The following is a 23,192-nucleotide window of genomic DNA, read 5'->3' as shown; positions in this document are numbered from 1 at the left end:
GGGCGGGGGGGGGGCCCCCCCCCCCCCCCCAGTGTCCTCTTTTTTGTTTGTGGAAATATGGTAACCCTACTCAAGAGTGAGAGTACCAACCTCAGGACAGACTGTTAAGAAACAGGGTGAAAACTCCAAATTGGTTGTGAGTTGTATACTTAGATTTCATCAACTGTAAACTCCTCAGGCGCTATAGCAGCCTTACCATGGACACAGATAGCCCCCTTGTGTACTCTAATCTATTTTACCACCCAGGCAAGCTTACCTTTGTGATAGATGGTCCCTTACACCAAAAATCACAACAACATTCCAGTTACTCCCAGTCCCAAAGGACAAATCACTTAACCCAGGTCAGTTGCACCTTAGATCTTTCACCCAAGTCAATGCTTGTTGTCAATCCTCTAATAAACTAACTAAAGATTAACTAAGAAAAAGAAATGAGTCGTTTACAAGGTTAAAGTAGGTAAACACACACACACTAATGAGTTAGTCTTAGGTTCCAAAAGATGGTAGAAGCTTCTGTAATAAGCAAGCTCTGTATGTTCTTTAGGGTTAACCCAGGCTGAGCAATTGGGAATTCCTTGGTTATGCTTAGAAAACTTGCCCTCTCCAAAGTCCAAACAACATAGAGAGACAGAATCTTCTTGTTAGGGATTTTAACGCCTTCTCCCAGAGTTCAAGCTGATGGGATGAGTTCATGTACATCTCCTCTTCATTAGGTGTGGGGACGAATGCAGTTAACAAAGTCTTTGTTTCACAATGGCTCATTAGATTTCAGTGGGCTGCCTTGGTGGGCAGGACCTAACACTTTCTGTAGAAAGCCAGCATTTGACATTAGTTAATGCTTCTTTCCTGTTTGAGTTACATGGTTACAAAGTTTTTCGGTGCAAGCATTCAATATAACATAACATTGGGGTATAGATGTTATAAATTAGATTAATAATGCAGCAACTTACAAGCATTTCATAAGTCTAAACACATTTTTATAAATCTAATACCTGTTTAACTATATTAACATACAGGTGAGCCAGACTGATTTTCTTCTGTGCATTTGTCCATGTTCAGTTGAGGCCTAGGGGCTTTTGCTTGAACTGGCACCTGGTCTGCCAGGGTCACATGCCGGTACAGGTGAAGAGCAGTAGATAGGAGCCTTATTCACCAGTGGTACTGCTGTGATCCTGTATAGATCTGCTGACCAGGGACCTCTCCTCATCGACTCTGATAGGTTGGGCAGACAGGACCCCACACTCCCACGGGGGAAGTGGAGAACATTTTTGTTTTCCTACATCCACAATCTCCCCTGTTGTCAGGACAAATTCTCGGCAGGGAGATTTTAACCCCAGCAGGAGTTGCAGGCTCTGAGAGAAGTCCATTCCCCATCCCATGTTCTAGTTGTGACATTCAGTCAACAGCACCAACAATATGGCTAACTGAATTGGATCTGATCTTTTTGGCATTGGGTAATCAGATGTAATGGAGGAACACCTCCCCGAGAAAGATTAATCCGGACAGGAGATTGAGAATTTACTGGTCCCAGCCTTGTTCACCCAAGCTGGGACATCCCCCTGAGGACTTGGTTGTACCCCATGCCCTGGGGACCACTGCAACCCACTTTTGACCCGTCATACTGGCCCTGTTGGTGTCCAGGGGACCTATAGGCACAACACCAGGGTCTGTGTTGTAATACAGAGTAATATTCCCTCTCTCTCCCCAGTAATGTCAGACAAAATAACAACCATATTCTTCATAAAGAAGCTGGGAAGGGCAAGATCTATTCCACTGTATGTAGAAGCAGACAGTTTATGGAACTGGTGTGTCAGAAACCAAATCACTCTGTTGGCAGTGTACCTTCCAGGAGTCCAGAATTAATTGATGGACAACCTCAGCAGGCACTTCGTGGTGGATCCTGAGTTGGAATTATACAATTTAGTGATGAATAGCACCTTCACTTTGAGGGACCCCCACCTGGGCGTGTTCACCTCCAAGGTGAACAGGAAGTACAACATCTGATGCTCCATGGGAGCTCAAGGTCAGTACTCCAGAAGTGATGCTCTCCTACTGTCTTGGACGGAACACTTGAACTATGCTTTTCCTCCTGTCCTTGCTACCCATGCGTCTTCAGAAAATTCAACAGGACTGAGCACAGGTCATCTTCATCATGATAGTTCTGGTTCCCAGATCTCCTAAAAATGTCAACATGTTCAACTATCAGCATTCAACCCTTCCCAGATCTCTTTACTTAAGAGACTGGCAGGGTCAGGCATCCCAACCCAGATGCTCTTCACTTCACAGTTTGGTATTTGGATGGGCGTCAGACCTAGAATATTCCTGGTCCAAAATTGTGCAAGCCGTTCTCAATAATAGCAGGAAGAACTCCACCAAAAAATGTTATCTAGCCAAGTCAAAGTACTTCAGAAACAGTGGGTATTCCTGCTATCTTGGATTATCTCCTTACCTTAAGACAGTGGGCCTTTCCTGTAGTTTGCTTGGCTTCACCTGGTGGCAGTCATTGTGTGTCACGCACCAATGGACAGCTACTCTCTCTACTCATCTAGCCATGGTCTAGGTTCTTAAGAAGTTTACTAAGAACCTTTCCACTGGTAATGAAGCAAGTCTGTCCTTCGGACCATAACTTAGTACTTTGGGCATTCACTTAGCCACTCTTCTCACCCCTAGCTATATGTTCATTGTTTCACCTGTCAATAAAAGTCACTTTCTTCATTGCCATCATTTAATCTAGATGAGTAGGTGAACCTGGAGCCCTAATGGCAGACCCACAATAGATAATATTCCATAAAGACAGTCTCTCTATAACTGCACCGAGATTCTAAGATAGTTTCGGAATTTCACATAAATCAGACTATCCACTTACCTGTATTCTTCCTGAGGCATGATGCTTTCAGCAAAGAGAACAGACTTTATTCCCTCAATGCAAGCATTGGCATTTTAACTGCAGAGAACAAAACAGATCAGAAAGTCACCTGGACTGTTTGTTGCCATAGCTGAACGAGTTAGAGGACAAACTGTTTCTTCCCAGAGATTCTGTAAGTGGCTTCATTGATGATGTCTCCTTTGAGGACAGCAGTTCCACAAGCCGCCATTCCACTTCTATCCTCACACCTTCCTTCTTTCTGAGTACTGCTTGTCAGTCACTCACACTGGAATACATATAGGGACCAGCACTCGATGAAGAAAGGGAAGTTAGTTACCTTTTGTAACTGGAGTTCTTTGAGATGCGTGGTCCTTATCTGTATTCCACTACCCACCCTTCTTTTCTTGTGCTTTGGATCTTTCTGATTTGCAGGAAGAGAAGGAACTGGAGAGGCAGTTGGTCTAACCACCCCTTATCCCCTCTGTGTAGAGTACAAGGAGAGCGAGGGTGCAGGCATGGACACTACTTGCAAGAATTCACTGGTCTTAGTTGAATGGAGTCCATGTGTATCCACAATGAAACACAGATAGGGATCACATATCTCGAAGAACAAAGGGTAACTAACTTCCCTTTTCAGTCCATCTCCGTGCTACTAGATAAATTTGGCTTTGGATGGGCATTTGCCAGAGCGAACTTTATCACTGAATGAAAAGTCCATAAGGTAGTCTTGTCTCAAACTTTGAAACACCACACATCACGTAGCGTACCCTGAACACTGGCAAGCAGATTTAGATAAGGATATAATACATACCTCAATTATTTATTGGGATATGATGCAATTTAGGGCATGTGTACAGAAGAAAATGGTTGACCTAAGTTATGTTGGCATACAGCTGCCAGAGTAATTAAATCACTTTTGCGTGTCCACACTTTGCTGTTTGTATCAGCAATGTTTGTCCTCACCAGAAGTGGTAGTATCAACTGTACTGTCTGTGTGGGGAATTGTGGGAATGCTTCTGAAAGCCAGTAACAGTCAATGTAAGCAATGCGGTGTCTATACTGACACTGCGTTGACCTAACTACATCAACATTGATGCTCTGCCTCTCATGGAGGTGGAGTTAAGTCGACATCCCGGGGCAGTTACATGGGCAGGAGCGAAATTTTAGTGTAGACACTTATATAGTTAGGTCAACATAAACTGCCTTGCGTCAACCTAATTCTGTAGTGTAAACCATTCCTTAGCAATCTCTCTCTCTCTCTTTCAAGATAGGTAATAAAATTATTTTTTTAAAGGCAAGAGTTAATTTAAATTGAACAATTATTTGCCTTTGTAAGGGTGGAATAATTGTAAAAATTGGAATAAAGGTTATAAAGGTATTAGTGGGTTTTAGTGCAAAATAAGTCTTTAATTTGAATTTTCTCCATGTGTAGAGTGGTGTTTATCATACCCTTTCACTGGTGATTTGAATGAACATGAATGTAAATAAAAGTAGACCTACATTTTCAAAAATGTCCAAAGATTCTGTGTGCCCAATTTGAGACACTTTAAGAGTCTGATTTTTTGTGTGGAGAAGTGCTCAGGTTTGTAAAACCTGTCAGAATGAACACTCAAACAGGCACATTCAAACTTGCTAGTCACTTCTCAAAATTGAGGCCTGTAATTGTAGTTGCCATCAGATGAATTGTTCATCTTGTTTTCTAGGTGCTCAGATATTACGGTGATGAGCGTGGTATAATATGCTGCTTTTCCAAGAAAAATGTGAATTTAACAAGACTATGCCAACCCCTATGGAGCACTGTAGATAGGTCAGGATAAAGATCTTTGTATTTTAAAATAGCCATTTGGACTCTCTTAAAATGGGGGGGGAAGGCTACCAGACCAATTGACTTGACCCATTCATACCCTATTTTTAAGTTTAGTCATAAATGACTTGAAGGTATTTTGTGATACATAGGAGGGAATATGGTTTTAACTGCTACAGCATGAGACTGAGAATCAGGAGATCAGGATTCTCTTCTCAGATTTACCGTTGATTCACTATATGAGCTTGGACAAGTTATTTAACCTCTGTTTCCCAATCTGTAAAGTGGAGGTCATACTGACCTAATGGATGTTATATTGTGATAAATGTTGTAAAGTGATTCTTGGGTGAAAGGTGGCCCGGTGATGGAGAGTGGTTTTTTTAAACAGTATTTAAAAAATAACCAAATTATTAAATTCTAGTTTAATCCTGCAAAAACATTTATCTGTAATACTTTTTTCCAGTAGTTAGAGCTTTCTTTAACTTGGAATCAAGGAATTAGTTATCACCCTGTAGCTCAGTCAGAACCACCAGTCAGTCTCAAGGACCTCCTTGCGAGTATGGTCTTGTACTTTCTCTTTTTGTGTTCTAATAAGTGTTCTTCATTGGTTGCTGTGCCTCAGTCAAAAAGTAACCAGTAGTACCTTTTCTTGCTTCCTTACAGAAATTTCTTTTTACAAACTTTAGAAAAAGATGGGTGTGTGAAAGGATGGAGAGAAGATAAATAATGTCTTTAGTTCCTGATCACTCAGCAAGAGCAGACTTTCTGTTGTTTGAAATCTTGCTCACTGAGAGCGCCTCATGAGATATACATCAAATTTTTGTGAGGGTCCCAGGAGACCGTGATCATACACTCTTAATCCAGCATGTAGTACTTCAGTACAGCACAAACACAATAATGCCGAACAGTCAGTTTTTGTGTACTTCATGCTGACAAAGCTTCTTAACTGATTTAAATTTCTTTAACAATATGTACGTTATGTTTCAGTGAAACGGGTAACTTAATCCAGTTGTCTGTGTCTGTACCCCAGAAAGTCATATTTCAGAAGTCAGTTAACTCTTTTCACTCTAAAACTAATAATATGATTATAAGTAAAAGGCATATTTGCAGTCTGGTTTGGGAAGAAGTGGAACATCCTCCCCCCCCCCCCCCATACACCCAAATAATTTGGTTCTAAAGTATGAACACCTGACCAGTGCAGCTGAGTGACTTGCCCAGATTCTTAACAGATCTGAGGGCTAGCTGGTCCATGGTTAACTTAGTTAAGGAAGTGATGCTTTACAGAATGATGGAAACAATGTGAAGAAATAGTGCTGATTATACCAGCACAATCAATTTGGGGGTTATTTATTATGTAGTTGTGCAACCTGACATTTTTGTTGCTAAATGTTCAAACATGCTTTTCTCTGTGCTTGGTAAAAAGTTACTTTTTCTTTCTGATAGGGACCTTTCCCCCTAATTGATTTTTACTTTTGTAGTTATTTTTCAGAGACAGATACTTTATCAATCCTTTGAGACTTTTCTATGCAGCATACATGTTTCCTCCATTATTATTTATCTGCTAAAAATAGTGAAATCGGGAAGTGGTGATTTGCAGATGTAGACAGCTGTCAGTGGATGCTTTTACTTTTCCTACTGTCACAGTTTTAGGATAACTGCATCTGTTTTCCCCCTCCCTGATCCACCAAGGGCACCCACTACAGGCTCCCAGCTCCTAACCGTCACCACTCTTGGGTGAAGACTCACATCTCACTCCCTTCTGATTGTGGGTTCTCTAAAGCTGCACTGATCCCTGTCTGCTTTGTGATAGACGAAAAGGCCCGCATCGGCACTTTGCTTTCTCACCCGAGGCTATGACCAGTGTATTCCCCGCAGTTATAAATTACCACACAACTCTTTCTGAGAAAGCACATTTATTCTTATGGTGAAAACGTTAGAGAAAACATATTAAACACAATAAAAGAAGCTGCATGCATGTTAAAAAGCCTACCAGAGGTCACCCCCAACTCCTAATTTGGGTTCTGTGATAGGTGTTAGTCTTTCAAAACCCAGAACTGGATTTTCCCTGTGTTTACAAATTCATAACTGTCTCAGAACCAGAACCCTGATTAGGCAGTTTCAGCTGTTTCTCTATATAGCTCAGGCCTTTGATCTTCAGTCTTTGGGACCAGGTAATCAGCAATGACCTATTCCTCAGGGCATAGCTTAAAAATACTGGGTTTTTGCATAACGGGAGATGGGAAATTTGCATGATCTCTTCTTGGGTACTCCCCAGGAAAACCATTACACACTTTTATTGTCCCAAAATTCCATTCTTGTTTGGCACATTTTCATTAAAGTCTTTTGAACTCCCGAGCTTACATCACATCACTCCCCTAGAGAGATTACACACAATACTGGCACACAATAATTAATATACTTTGTATTCAATACAGTGGACCCCAAAGATACCTAAACTTCATTCAATAAGGTCTCACAAGTTTATTGCAGGAAATTGCTATATCTGTCACACCTACCTTCTGCTAAAAGCCATTATTTACATCCCTCTTTTCAAAGTACACATTGCTGACTGTTGTTTCTAAAAAGGCAGAGTTTGAAAACTTCTCCTGGAAGCATTGTTCTCTCCACATAATCACCAATTACCTTCCAGGTTTGCACTGAAGAGTATGGGACATATTTACTCATGCTTGTGAAGGGCCAGAAGCGGAGAGACTCTGGCCCCACCTCTTCCCTTCTGGCTCTGCTGGCTGTACTGCCTCTCCTTGCCCCCTCTGTTGGGGGGGAGGGGCCGTGTCTCACCTCTCCCTCTCTATACCCATTCATAAGCCGACCCCCTTCTCTGATGCTTCCCTTTTTTTACTAAAAAATTTGGCTTATGAACAAGTATATACGGTAATTATAAAGAGTGGGAAGGTGTGGCAGATGATCTTTTGGCCACAGGGCATCTATAAGCAGGCTTTGGAATTTACAGTTTGCTTGCTGTCTGGCAAGTTGGAAGAATATTTGTTCACTCCTGAGAAATGTGTACTAATATCTTTAGCCAACATGGATGAGTTTATTTCCCTCCCTCCCTTCAGACACAGATTTATGTCTGAAGACTTAGCGGTACATTTTGAAAGTTATCCTCTACTCTTGCTAATTATGTAGCTACCTTATGCTATGGCTGTTATATTTCTGCATGTGCATAAGAGCTTGTTGGTTTAAAAAAAATGAAACTGGAGTGAACTGAATTTTGCAACTTCTACAGCCCGCAAACATAATTTTTAAGAATGTGCCTATTGATTGACTATTAGTATCAGTTCATTTGATTATTTCACTGAAATCTAAAACTGTTGATTTTAAATTGCTACTGTGGCTCAGGGCTGGTCTGCATTGGGAGCTTACATTGGCATACAGTGGTGTGAAAAATCCACACCCCCTGAGAGATGTATTCCGATCTAACTCCCAGTACCGTCAGTGGTAGATTGACAGAAGAATGCTTTCGTCTCTTGGGGAGGTGGATTATCTCTACCAACGGGAGAAACCCCTTCTGTCAGCGTAGGTAGAGTCTACACTGAAGGGATATAGTGATGCACCTGTAGCCATTTAAATGTAGACAAGCCCTCAGTTATCTGTTCAAAACATCTGAATTGTGATGAAATGATAATCCATTATACACTTTTTTGTAATTAGAAAGATAGATTGCACCACATTAAACATTGCTTAATAAGATTGTATTACATAAAGGCAGTCTGCTTAAATGAGACACTTAATGGAAAGAATTTACTCATTGGCTACAATACAACGCAATTCTTCTTCGAGTGATTGCTCATGTGTATGCCACAATAGGTGTACATGCTCGCCACGTGCACCGGTGCTGGAAGTTTTTCCCCTAGCAGTACCCATAGGGATTAGTGCCCCCACGACCCCTGGAGTGGCGCCTGCCTGGCGCGGTATAAGGGGAGCTCTGTGCTTCCGCCACCCTCAGTTCCTTCTTGCCGCCAGTGAAGGTGCATCAGAACTGCTCTGCTCCAGCTTTGCTGCAGCTCGTCCCCAGAACTGTTCGTTCATTTGGTACCTGTAGTTCGTTAGCGAGCCCTGGGATTTAAGTTGTGCGGTTCTTGTCAGCATTCTACGCCAAGAAGCGACCCACACACAGACTGTTTGTGCTGCTTGGGAGAAACCCATATCAGCGAGAGGTGCAAGATTTGCAAATTGTTTAAGCCTCGGATCACAAGAGAAAGGGACATTAGGCTCCGAGCCATTCTGATGGAGTCGGCGCTGACCCTGACCCCAGCACGCTGCTCCGAGCTGGTACCGGGCACCGCGGTGTCGGTACGCGGCAATCCCAGTGCCATCGACCAGTCAGCACCACTCCCCATCCATGGGGCATACCAAGAGGGCCAAGAAGACTCCCTCTGCGCAACGGCACCGAGGGAAGTCTGGGACAGAGGCTAGGCCCATGTCGGGCAGTTCTTGATTCCCACACACGTAGAGCGGAGTAGCCCAGCCCCTTCGGAACAGGCCTCTCTGGATGTCCGGATGCTATCCACGTCCGAAGCCCTCCAGGCAGCCTGGGACATCTTGTCCATGCTGGTGCCTGGAGCACCGCCAATATCGGACCACTCTCCAGAGGCAAGCCGCTGCTGGGATCTCCACAGTCGCCCCTGGCTCGGTACCGGTCTTGGTCGAGGGAACGTTCCCGATGTCAATCACCACCCAGCGTCCGCTCGGGGCAGGGTCCACGTGGATCGCCCTCGACGCCAACCAGACTCTCGGGCTGGGTTCCGTCCGTCTGGGACTCGCAGCACCGGTCCTCCTCAGAGAGCGGACATATCGTCGGTTCTTGTCTCAGAGAGGGTACTGCAGTCGGTCATGGCACAGTTGTCGACGCCGTTCTTGCTCAGGCTCCTGCTCCAAGTCGCCGTCAAGGCACCGCAGCCTCGGGCGTTGCCTTGCCGTCGCAGGTCTGCCCATCGAGGCTATTCGCAGAGCAGCTATTACCCTCAGTACTGGTCCTCCATGTTGAGATTGCGGTCTAGTGACAGTCGCAGATCCCGCCACTGCTGGTTCTCCGAGTCGAGAGATAGTAGCGGATCCTACGCCAGCCTGGTCTCCATTTGTAGCCGTCCTTCGACAGGCCAGACCAGTCAACCCGGGCAGCCGGCCCCACAACAGGTGCAGTGGCACCGAGCATCATGGCTGGCCCAGTGGTACCAGTGGGCACCGTGGCCTCTGGCGCAGCCCCCGGTGGGAGCTCACTCAGTGGCCGGAGCTTCGGAAGCACCGTCGGCCTCCCTCTCCAGACCCCCGACAAAAGAGTCAGTGGGATGCTCGTCCTCAGTACCATGCCCTGAGTCCGACCAAGTGGTAGATCTTCAGGTGCCAGCCGACGCCCAAAGCACTGCACCGGCCTCTTCGCCCTGCCCTGAGGAGCCGACTGCAGCCCCGCCTCCCTCCATCCCGCAGGAGGACTTCAGGGCCCACCAAGAGCTCTTAAAGAGCATGGCAGCAAGCCTTCACCTCCAAGCAGAGGAGATGGAGGAGCCCTCGGACTCCCTGTTCAATGTGTTGTCCCCATCGGCACCGGGTAGGGTGGCCTTGCTGCTCCATGAAGGGGTGGCTAAAATTTCAAATGCCCTGTGGCAAACACTGGCCTCAGCCCCTATATCAAAAAAGGCAGAATACAAGTACTTTGTACCCACTAAAGGGCAAGAGTACCTATACACCCACCCGGCACCCAACTCCCTGGTGGTCAACCACAGGGAACAACAGGGTCAGCCAGCCCCGACCCCAAAGAACAAAGACTCTCGGAGACTGGACTCTTTCGGAAGAAAAATTTATTAGTCTTTGAGCTTACAATTACAAGTGGAAAACCATCAGCCCCTCTTGGGTCGGTACTAATTTAATCTGTGGGGCTCCCTGCCTAAATTTGAGGTCTCCCTCCAGGAACGCGATAAGGAGTTCAGGGTGCTGGTGGAGGAAGAGGCAACAGCAGCTCGGGCTTCCCTGCAGGCTGCCTCAGATGCTGCGGACACGGCCGCACGTTCCATGGCCTCTGCGGTGACCATGAGACAGGCGTCATGGCTTCTGCTCTCCGGGCTCTCTAGCAAGGCACAATCCTCCAAGCAGGATCTCCCATTTGATGGGAAAGCTCTATTCGCAGAGGAAATACAAGGCTGCATGGCATGAAGGACTCCCGCACGACCCCCCCCAGCCTGGACCCTCGAAGGGCAAGCAGGCGGGGAAAAGGTGATTTTTGACGGGACGCTCGGGGGCAACCCGCCAGTCCTCACCAGGGAGCCACCCCAATAAAGCTTCCCTTCTCCAACCAGTTGTGTGCTTTCCTTCAGGAATGGTCTCAGCTCACATCGGACCGATGGGTCCTCAACACCATCTCCCGGGGTTACACCCTCCAGTTTACCTCCTCCCCCTTGCCCCCATCCCCCTTGGGGGACCCCTCGCACAAAGTGCTGCTTGAGCAGGAGGTGGGGCGGCTCCTACGACTAGGAGTGATAGAGGTGGTGCCCGAGGAGTTCATGGGCAAGGGGTACTACTCCTGTTCTTTATACCGAAGGCCAAAGGGGGTCTCAGGCCCATACTGGACCTACAGGGTCTGAACCAGCACATGGTGAAGCTCAAGTTCCGCATGGTCTTCTTGGCCTCCATCATCCCCCCCACCCCACCCCCCGGATCCCAGGGACTGGTACACTGCCCTGGATCTACAGGATGTGTACTTCCACATCCACATATTCGAGGGGCACAGGCGCTTCCTGTGTTTCGTGGTGGGACAAAATCATAACCAATTTACGGTCCTCCCATTTGGGCTGTCCACTGCTCCCAGAGTGTTTACAAAATGCATGTCGGTAATAGCGACCTACATCAGACGGCGGGGGGTACAGATATTTCCCAATCTGGACGATTGGCTCGTCAAGGGCACCTCCCGGTCGCAGATGAGGGATCATGTGGTGCTCCTCCTGTCCACATGCACCGCCTTGGGCCTACTAGTAAACAACACCAAGTCCACATTAGTCCCGGTCCAGCGCATAAACTCTGTCAGGAGTTTATCGGGGCACTCCTGGACGCAATGTCAGCTAAGGCCTCCCTCCTGCCTGACAAGTTTGAGACCCTGAAAGGTTTCATCGACTTGGTCATAAGGTTCCCGGTGACAATGGCCAAGTTTTGCCTGCAGCTCTTGGATCATATGTCGGCGTGCACGTATGTGGTCTGTCACACCAGACTCAGGATGAGGCCCCTCCAGCTCTGGTTGGCCTCAAATTTCTCTCAGGCCACAGACAGGATGGACAAGGTCCTCACCGTGCTGGACGCTGTGATTACCTTCCTGCGATGGTGGTCCACCCCGAACAGCATGCTCCAAGGGGTCCCTTTCAGGGACAGGGCCCTGTCGCTGGAGCTGGTGTCCGATGCATCGGACCTGGGTTGGGGGGCCCACGTGGGGAGCTTTCAGACCCAAGGCCTGTGGTTGGCTCAGGACCTGAACATACACATAAACGTCAAAGAGCTGAGAGCAGTGCGGCTGGCATGTGTGGCCTTCCGCTCGCACCTGGAGGGGAAGGTGGTCAGGTTTCCAACAGACAACGAGGCCTCGATGTTCTATATCCACAGGCAAGGTGGGGCCTGCTCCTCTGCCCTCTGCCTCGAAGCCCTCAGGCTGTGCTGTTTAGCCCACGACATCCACCTGAAGGCCTTCCACTTACCGGGTGCCCACAACGAGAGGGCAGATCGCTTGAGCAGGGACTTCTCCTCGCAACACAAGTGGTCCTTCCACCTGGAAGTGGCCCACCGGCTCTTCCGAAGGTGGGGAACTCCCCAGGTGGACCTATTCGCGACTCAGCAGAACCGGCGATGCCCCTGGTTCTGCTCCTAAGGGGCCCTGGGGAGGGGCGCTATCTCCAATGCCTTTCTCCTGTCCTGGTCAGGCTGGCTTCGCTATGCCTTCCCCCTATTCCCTCTAATCAGCAGGGTCCTGGAGAAGATAAAGTCGGACAAGGCCCGAGTCGTCCCGATTGCCCCGGCGTGGCCCAGGCAGTATTGGTACGGGACCCTCACGGGCCTGGTGGTAGCTCTGCCATGACCGTTGCCGCTCCGCCCAGACCTGCTCTCACAGGACCAGGGCCACCTCCTCCATTCCAACCTAGCAGCTCTTCACCTTACGGCATGGCTGCTCAATGGTTAGGTAGAGAGAAAAGGATGTGCTCAAAGCAAGTTCAGCGTGTCCTCCTCGAAAGTAGACGGCCCTCCACTCTCCGCGCTTATTTGTCAAAGTGGTCCTGGTTTTCTAGGTGGGCGGCAGACAAGGGGGTCTCTCCGGTGGCCGCCCTGATCCAGCTTATCCTTGATTACCTCCTCCACTGAGGGCCCAGGGCATGGCACCCTCGTCTGTCAAGGTGAACCTGGCGGCCATATCGGCCTGCCATCCGCCGGTGCAAGGACACACGGTGTTTTCCCATACTATGACTGGCCAGTTCCTTAAGGGTCTAGACCATCTTTTCCCGTATTCTAGACCCCCGGTTCCACAGTGGGACCTAAACCTGGTGTTGGTTTGTCTCATGGGGCCCCCGTTTGAACCACTAGCCACGTGCTCCTGGTCTCACCTCTCATGGAAGGTGGCCTTCCTGGTTGCTGTCATGTCGGCCAGGCGAGTCTCAGAGCTCAGGGCCCTGACCTCCGAACCGCCGTACATGGTTTTTCATAAGGACAAGGTCCAGCTCCGCCCACACCCCACGTTTCTCCTGAAGGTGGTCTCTGCCTACCACGTGGGTCAGGACATCTTTCTACCGGTCCTCTGCCCCAACCCTCACACATCCAGTGAGGAACACTGCCTCCACACGCTCGACGTGCGGCTGGCTCTGGCTTTCTACCTCGAGCGGACTAAGCCGTTCAGAAAGTTCTCGCAACTGTTTGTCGCCCCGTCTGAGCATGCCAGGGGCCAGCTGATTTCCACTCAGCAGCTTTCCAATTGGATCACTTTGTGCATTTGTTCCTGTTATGAACTAGCGGGTGTTCCCCCACCCATTGTGGGGGCACGCTCGAAAAGGTAACTGTTTTTTCTTAGTATAATAATCCTGACAAAATGGTTGTTTTTCTCTACTTTCTAAAGTAATGTACCATATATTAAAAAAGTGTAAAAAATTAAAGATTAATGCAAACAACTGCCTGTAGGTGGCTCCAAATGGGGGACACAATTACTGTGTGTATTCCTACACATGTACAACTGTTTCAGTATTATCTCATATTTACATTTAACATAGACTGTTTTTTTTTTCTTTTGGTTCCCATAAATCTTTCTCATGTCATAGTTTTCAAAATTATCTTATAAGACTTATATTTGATACTATTAAAGAACTGTTACACTAATTTTACTCTTGAACAGAATGTTCCTGTTGAACAGAAATTTATTTTTGCTATGAGACACGCAATATCAGAATTTTTTTACATAAATGAACAAGAGTAGTGAATGCAATAAACTTGTGTAATAGTTCATTGATAAGCTTAGCAGTGAACTCTAAATGAGAAAAGTATTCTGATTAACCAAAATAGTTTTATTCTGACTTTGTACGACAAGTTCCAATTTTTAATATTATCTGTGCTGAGTAGTGACTGAGATAAACCAATCTGATTTTATAGTTGTGAAAAATGTAACTTGCTCAGGTTTAATTGTAGGTGTTCTCGAGAAATAAGTTTTAGAAGTTTACGCTTTAACATTCTTTTTATTTCATCTAGTTCAATACCAGATGGAAATGATGCGAAGCCTTCGCCACGTAAACATTGATCATCTTCATGTTGGCTGGTACCAATCTACTTACTATGGCTCTTTTGTCACTCGTGCCCTCCTGGACTCCCAGTTCAGTTACCAACATGCAATTGAGGAGTCTGTAGTTCTCATTTACGGTTAGTATGAGGTTTCCTTTATTATTCTTTTCCCCTCTTAATATTATTACTACTATTTTTGTATTCTGTCTTTTGCCTGTAAGAGTAGCCTGGCAGGCCTTTTCAAGTAAATACCAACCCTGTGTCTGCAGCAGCCTCAGCAGCAGCTAAGTCTAGACAGGGTTTCCTTCTCTCTGTTTATTTTTCTTGCTATCAGAGCCCTGATGTGTACGTTTTGGAATGCTGGAGTAGCTGCTTCATTTTTATTCCTCCATCTCCCCTCCGTCGTTGAAGGGACTGGTGGAACTAGACCAGATGTCTAAAAACCCCCGATTGCTAGAGTGTCTGGCTCTGTACGTGACTGACCAATCATAACACAAATTGCCAAATTTTTTATACCTCTGACAGAAGCATACAAAACCTGGACTGTTTCTTAGCACAAAGATTTTTTTATTTTCTGCCTATTTAATGGTGTTTCCTCAAGCTCTCCAGACCAGATGTTCTGTGCTGTATCAGAACCGTAGGCAATTTAACAGCTTTATAGCCTCCCCCTCCCTGAACACTCACAGTTTGCCATATCTGGCAGACTTGCATATAGTTTCCAGCTGAGAAGTAAATGTAACGTCCTGAGTATCTGTCAGAAAAAATACTAATGAATACGATCAATCTTATGAGCTGCCCCAAAATTGTTTCAGTATGTTAACAATTGGATTACAGTAAAGAACAAGTTGTTAAAGTATACTTATATTGGCTGGAAACATTGCATCATCAGACCTTGATGAATTTTCCACTTGTTCAAGTCTATTTTGGTTTTCATTTTATCACCGATTGCTAAAAGTTTGAATGTGTTACATTTCAGACAACATGAATGTTAACAGTTTTTATTCTAATATTGGCATACCTTAGCTGCTATCATGGTGCAAGTGTTAAGCTTCCCTGTCCTAGGAATTTAACAGTTTGTTTAGAAAACATTCCACTGAGCTCAAGACAGTATGTCAAGAGGAAGCTAATCTTTTTATGCATCAATTATTTTTTTGTCCCAAGCAATTAGACAGTTTGCCTAATATGAATTAGCCTATCACTAATCCTAAATCTCACTTTGGTATTAAGTGATTATGGTTTAGTAAATATTTTTATTTTACTACATAGTAGGTAGAGCTGCCTTTTTGTGAGGGGGAAACCTTTGTATTTCAGTGAGGCAGCCATCATATGCGAGTTGTTTGGGTAGTTTGTGCTAAGGAAAATAAAACCGGAATTAGTACTTTTCACTTTTCTTAAATACAAATAACTTTAAGTCCCACATTTGCATTAGATGAGTAAATAGATGCATTACATGTAGTTCAGTTCTATTTTATATCTCATTACTACACTTCTAGTCAGGCACCACAGTCCCTGTTGTGCTGATTTTTTTAGGTTTTTAAATATAAATATGCAATATAATAATTTTCCTAAAACGTAAACCGTCCGAAGAAATATTCAAGTAGAGGAAGACTCTTTTTAAATCATCTTTGTAATTGTGTCCTTCCTCCATACTTTGTCTTAGATCCCATTAAGACTGCCCAAGGGTCTCTGTCGCTAAAGGCTTACAGACTGACTCCCAAACTGATGGAAGTTTGCAAAGAGAAAGATTTCTCTCCAGAAGCGTAAGTATTTTAAAAGGATCTCTCTTCATGAGCCTTCTTTTGGGGGGCGGGGGAGGAGAGGGAGTTGGGGCGGGGAGGAGGTGGAGGGTTAAAAAGAGATTTCAATTAATGTCAATTTCTGTGGATACCAGATATGTAAATTCAGTGATGCATGTGTACTCAAATGCAATGACTAAGAAATGATGAAGATGTTGCTCCAAGCACTTCTACTGTTGGCTTGGGGGAGCAACATTAACATATGTTTTGAAAGGATGTACTGCATTCCATCACTCCAGCCATGGGATGCGTGTTGTGAAGACAGCTGCAACTGGGAACAGAGGCAGAGATACATTGAGGTGATGGCAAAAGGGCAGAAATACACGAAGAAATAGAGAAAGGGAACAATCTCTTAAGGCCTTGTCTACATGGGGAAAATTGACCAGCATAGGTATTCTGGAATAACTATTTGTTATAGCTATTCCTTGGACACTGTCTTCTGGAATAGAAGTAATTTTATTCCAGAATATTTACTGTGCTTCCAAAACAGACCTTTCACTCTGTGCTGCCTAGCACAATGAGGCCTATTAGCACTATCACATTATCAATAATAAACGATCTCTTGGCCAAAAATAAAGAGACCTCTAAAAATACAGCTGTTCTTGAGACATGCTAATCAAATAACAAGTTTTACTATTTTTGTTGCAAGAAAATGTTTTGTGAATTGTTATTTGATTGGTTACAACAATGCTGCTTGTTTGACCCTGCCATTGAGTAACCACTTATAATTGAAGCAGCTGCTAGCATGACATATTTCCCCTAATCATCTCAGTGCTCAGCATCAAAAAACAAACCCACGCAAAGCTTTCATTCAGAAAAACTGAACCATTTCACTGCTCAATGTCTAAAGATAACATTTCCAGTAGTTTGCTTCTTAGTCTAAAAAATGGAAGTGAATGTTTAGTTTCCAGCCTTAATGGAGCCACACATATTACACGTGCCCCCAAACTATTGTACCTTTATTTGTTGATCTGATGAAAGGTATCCATGTCTATTTTGTCTGTTTAAAAATTAAAAGTGAGGGGTAATAAAGGTAAGGTAAAATGTTGTTATAAAAATAAGAAAATTCTATTCTGTTATTCTGACTAGAATTTAAATATATTTCATCATCCTCTTTTTAATTATGTAAATGATTTAAAGTTATATGTTCAGTTTCTGGAGAATGCAGCTTTCTATAGAAACATTAGTGTGTTTCATCGTAACATAGTAGTTGTGAATTTAGAACTTATTGCAGAGCTGTGTGGTGACTAGTCACTTATAGTTAAGAAAAACTGATGGTAAGGAAAACAGTAAAGGACTCTCGTGGGGCAGAGTCAACCTTGTAGTCTTTTGCTGGAGGTTTATTCTTGTAAATAACTCATTAGTGATTAAAGCATCTGCTTTACTTTTGAGGACTTTTTCACTTGGTTAGTTTGTACAAGGCTTTATAAATGTAAAGTTTTTTTCATGCAAATGCCTCTCTTACCAAAGAGGCTTGAGTGTTGCTTGGCAATGGAGCTCTGGAAATCTAGGTCTCTAGGGAATCACCAGCTGACTGTTGCTAGAACAAGAATAGAGACCCCAAGGAGCAAAGTTCCCGGTTGTTAAAAACGTTCTAAACTTGCTTCACAGGTTGAAAAAAGCAAATGTTGCATTTGAGCACATGTTTGAAGAAGTGCCCATTATAATTAAGAATTCGTACCTGATCAATGTTATGCTTTGGGAGCTGGAAAAGAAATCGGCAGTAGCAGATAAACACGAATTGCTCAGTCTGGCTGGCAGGTAAGTACTTGTTAAAATAATCGACGTATCTTTATTCATGTTCCTAAACTGCACTTTAACACCATAGTGAAATCCCAGCCTTGTTACAATCAATGGGAGTTTTGCCATTGACTTTAATGGAGCCAAGATTTTATCCCTCCTGTCCTGCTTTGAGTGAAGCAAAAACTACATGCTAAAAACACAGTGTTTAAATTCAGAGAATAAATAATTTACATACTCAACGTGTACCTAGTAAACTTTGTAGTTAGTGTGTGTTTCTTCACTTTGTAGATCCAGCTAATGCTCAGCACCTACAAAATTTGCCAAATAGATCTCAAAATAGAACAATATCTTTGGCTTCATTGTTTTTGTCAAATATAATATATGAATGATTTTATTAAAAAATAAAGCACATCTGTTCTGCTGAGCCAATAATATGCAGTTAAAAACGATAAACACTCCTAAACAAGAATATAGTGCTTGAAAAGAGTTTTCAATTACAGTTGACTTTACTAAGCCTGGTGTTGATGGTATCCATTTTGCTAAAAAGTAGCATTAGGTTTGCTGAGAGTTTGAGAGCCCGGTGTCAGGTTGTCTCCTCTCTTCTGTGGCATCTCTATTACTGAAAGTTTGCAACCATGGCAGCCCATTCCATATGATCCTCTGCTAATCTCTTTGTGGGTGAATAGTCCTTTTCATCCACCCAGGATACCATATTGTCGATCCATGATCTTTTTCTGCCTTGTCATCTTCTGCCATCAACTTTCCATTCCAGTGTGTAAACATGCATTGCCTGCTGAACCTCTAATATGCCCTGCAAATTGAATCTTTCTTTCAGAAGATCTCTAATTAGTCTTTACTGAGTTCCCATAATCTCCAATACTTTTTTTGTTGGTTACACAATCTGTCCATATTTTTTCTAAATTCTTTTAAAACACCATAATTCGAAGGACTGCAGTTTCTTTATTATCGATTTGTTTGAATGTACATGTTTCACCCCTGTAAGTCTGTTTTTCAGAGTTGGAATTTAGTCTTCAGATTTATGTCCCTTCTCATCAGATGTTTAATCTTCCAGAATATTGTTGTTTTTGCTATTCAGGTGCTGACTTCAATGTCCAATTTTCTATTTTCTGTAATGATGCTTCCCATGTAACAATAATGTCTCACTCACTACATGGCTGTGTCATTTACTGAAATCTTGCCTGTTTTCCTGTGATCCTTGCAAACCACTGTAGTTTTTTGTCTTGTCCACATTCCTCTCTAGACCATCTTCTTTGCCGTATTCATATATAATCTCCACTGACTTACTCAGACCTTCTTCTGAATCATCCAACAGCTTTGTCATCTTCATAGTGAGTGTTATTCATTTTCCATTCCTCTTAATCAAAGAAACACAAGAAGGTATTAATTTCATCAGTCACTATAAATGTACAACCTTGCTTCACTTCTCTCTTGATCTCTCTTAGGTTTCCATTTTCATCTCCCATTATAATAGCCTTCCGATTCCAGTATAATGGTTTAAAAAATCTTAAAATTCTGATTTTATTTGGTTTAAAATTTAAAAATGAATCTGTAAGTTCCTATAATAAAGTCTCTGGAGCTTTTTAACAGAGTATACAATAGAGTTTAAAAATAATTTTTTGATTTAGTAATTTTTGTTGTAGGTTAGAAATGAGTTAACGATTTCTAGCATTTAGCTGTTGTAAATATTTTTTTTCGCAAAATACCCCTGGACAATAGTATAAGAAATGCTGATTATAATTTTATCACAGGTTTAGATTACGGGGCTGATGAAGAAAACAAAGAATTATTTTGTGGTGTAGAAGATGGGATGTATTGACTATTGTGTGATGGTTTCAATATGTAATCCTTCTTTTTCTGTAGAGACAAGTGTGATGGAATTGCATTCCATCACAAAGAGCTGCCAGGATTCTCACTTCCTGGTCTGGACTTCCCAGTACCAAACTGGCTCCAAGTTTTTAAAGGTTTCTTTGGCCCATAATGGCCGTGTGTGAGCCACACCCAGTATTGGTTGTTCAGTTGCCATCTGAGCTGAAGCACTGCCTCTGGAACCTGCCTGTGAGTTCCCTCTTGACCATGATCAGCAAAGGCCTGTAGGAGCTGTGCTTTTGCCTGTCATGGCACTAATTCTTCCAATTTCATCCAAGGTTGCCCTGACGGAGGCCATCTTCTCGCCCTCTGCTGGGAGTAATTGGCGCACTCAACACATTTGGAGTGGAGGGATTTTTTGAGATACTTGCAGCCCAGAGTTGATGCCCTTGCCTAGATAATTTGGGGGAGGTTCAAGCTGAAGGTAAAGGGGATGAAGGATTGTTTGAATTGGGAGGAGCTGGAAAACTACTTTTCAGATAAGAATCATAGACTTTAAGGTCAGAAGGGACCATTATGATCATCTAGTCTGACCTCCTGCACAATGCAGGCCACAGAATCTCACCCACCCACTCCTGTATCAAACCTGTGTCTGAGCCATTGAACTCCTCAAATCATGGTTTAAAGACTTCAAGGTGCAGAAAATCTTCCAGCAAGTGACCCGTGCCACACGCTGCAGAGGAAGGCGAAAAACCCCCAGGGCCTCTGCCAATCTGCCCTGGAGGAAAATTCCTTCCTGACCCCAAATATGGCAATCAGCTAAACCCTGAGCATGTGGGCAAGACTCACCAGCCAGACACCCAGGAAAGAATTCTCTGTAGTAACTCAGATCCCACCCCATTTAACATCCCATCACAAGCTATTGGGCATATTTACCGCTAATAGTCAAAGACTAATTAATTGTCAAAATTAAGCTATCCCATTATACCATCCCCTCCATAAACTTATCAAGCTTAATCTTGAAGCCAGATGTGTCTTTTGCCCCCACTACTCCCCTTGGAAGGCTGTTCCAGAACTTCACTCCTCTGATGGTTAGAAACCTTCATCTAATTTCAAGTCTAAACTTCCTGGTGGCCAGTTTATATCCATTTGTTTTTGTGTCCACATTGATACTGAGCTTAAATAATTCCTCTCCCTCCCTGGTATTTATTCCTCCAATATATTTGTAGAGGGCAATCATATCTCCCCTCAGCCTTCTTTTGGTTAGGCTAAACAAGCCAAGCTCTTTGAGTCTCTTTTCATAAGACAGGTTTTCCATTCCTCAACTCATCCTAGTAGCCCTTCTCTGCACCTGTTCCAGTTTGAATTCATCCTTCTTAAACATGAGAGACCAGAACTGCACACAGTATTCCAGATGAGGTCTCACCAGTGCCTTGTATAACGGTACTCTCTCTACTGGAAATACCTCGCCTGATGCATCCCAAGACTGCATTAGCTTTTTTCACGGCCATATCACATTGGTGGCTCATAGTCATCCTGTGATCAACCAATACTCCAAGGTCCTTCTCCTCCTCTGTTACTTCCAACTGATGCGTCCTCAGCTTATAACAGTTCTTGTTATTAATCCCTAAATGCATGACCTTGCACTTTTCACTATTAAATTTCATCCTATTACTATTACTCCAGTTTAAGAGGTCATCCAGATCTTCCTCTATGATATCCCGTTCCTTCTCTGTATTGGCAATACCTCCCAATACCGTCATCCGCAAACTTTATTAGCACATTCCCACTTTTTGTGCCAAGGTCAGTAATAAAAAGATTAAATAAGATTGGTCCCAAAACCGACCCCTAAGGAACTCCACTAGTAACCTCTCTCCAGTCTGACAGTTCACCTTTCAGTATGACTCATTGTAGTCTCCCCTTTAACCAGTTCCTTATCCACTTTTCAATTTTCATATTGATCCCCATCTTTTCCAATTTAGCTAATAATTCCCCGTGTGGAACCATATTGAATGCCTTACTGAAATTGAGGTAAATTAGATCCACTGCATTTCCTTTGTCTAAGAAATCTGTTACCTTCTCAAAGGAGGAGATCAGGTTGGTTTGGCATGATCTACCTTTTGTAAAACCATGTTGTAATTTGTCCCAATTACAGTTGACCTCAATGTCCTTAACTACTTTCTCCTTCAAAATTTTTTCCAAAACCTTGCATACTACATACAGATGTCAAACTAACAGGCCTGTAGTTGCCCGGATCACTTTTTTCCCCTTTCTTAAAGATAGGAACTATGTTGGCAATTCTCCAATCATACAGTACAACCCCTGAGTTTACAGATTCATTAAAAAATTCTTGCTAATGGGCTTGCAATTTCATGTGCCAGTTCCTTTAATATTCTTGGATGAAGATTATCTGGGCCCCCCCCGATTTAGTCCCATTAAGCTGTTCGAGTTTGGCTTCTACCTCGGATGCGGTAATATCTACCTCCATATCCTCATTCCCATTTGTCATCCTACCATTATCCCTAAGCTCCTCATTAGCTTCATTAAAGACTGAGGCAAAGTATTTGTTTAGATATTGGGCCATGCTTAGATTATTCTTAACCTCCACTATATCCTCAGTGTTTAGCGGTCCCACTTCTTCTTTCTTTGTTTTCTTATTTATATGGCTATAGAACCTTTTACTATTGGTTTTAATTCCCTTTGCAAGGTCCAACTCTACATAGCTTTTGGCCTTTCTCACTGTATCCCTGCATGTTCTGACCTCAATAAGGTAGCTTTCCTTGCTGATCACTCCCATCTTCCACTCCTTTCTGCTTTTTCTTAATCAACTCTCTGAGATGCTTCCTCATCCAGCTTGGTCTACAACTCCCGCCTACGAATTTTTTCCCCTTTCTTGGGATGCAGGCTTCTGATAGTTTCTGCAACTTTGACTTGAAGTAATTCCAGGCCTCCTCCACCTTTAGATCCCCCAAGTTCTTCAGTCCAAATCCACTTCCCTAACTAATTTCCTTAATTTTTTAAAGTTAGCCCTTTTGAAATCAAACACCCTAGTCACAGATCTATTTTTGTTTGTCTACTCCAAGATACATTCACTGCAGCGGAATGAGATTTTGACTTCTCATGGGAGGATCTAACATTTCTCCAGAAATGGTCCAAGCAGCAGGTCTTGTGTTGAAACATGTCCAGGAATCTAGAGGTGGCATGATGGATACCTTAGCCAAGTAACCTCATCCAATAAGGTTGCCATTCCTTTGCAACCTATTTTCAACCAGCTGGTGGAGGTTACAATAGATGCTTTACACAGCTGCCTGTGCCTTAATCTGTATAAAAGAAATATGTACTTCTTGAGGGTCATACTTATCGGGTCTTCTGTAATGGCGATGTTGTGATTTCTGTCGTGGGGCAG

At 43.8% G+C, this 23,192-nt stretch overlaps 1 protein-coding gene across 1 annotated transcript in view; it reads left to right on the top strand.

Moving 5' to 3' along the window:
* EIF3H (eukaryotic translation initiation factor 3 subunit H) overlaps positions 1-23,192 on the top strand; it is a 132,864-nt gene that overhangs the window by 97,214 nt on the left and 12,458 nt on the right. Inside the window, exons 3-5 of the mRNA XM_034763502.1 lie at positions 14,391-14,558; positions 16,081-16,180; positions 17,828-17,977. Of these exons, the coding sequence (XP_034619393.1) occupies positions 14,391-14,558; positions 16,081-16,180; positions 17,828-17,977 (418 nt within the window). The remainder of the gene's footprint in view (positions 1-14,390; positions 14,559-16,080; positions 16,181-17,827; positions 17,978-23,192) is intronic.

This window comes from Trachemys scripta, chromosome 2, assembly GCF_013100865.1.
Source record: "Trachemys scripta elegans isolate TJP31775 chromosome 2, CAS_Tse_1.0, whole genome shotgun sequence".
NCBI lineage: Eukaryota > Metazoa > Chordata > Testudines > Emydidae > Trachemys > Trachemys scripta.
The sequence above is the reverse complement of the archived record's forward strand: the minus strand, read 5'-3'. Positions and strand labels throughout refer to the sequence as shown.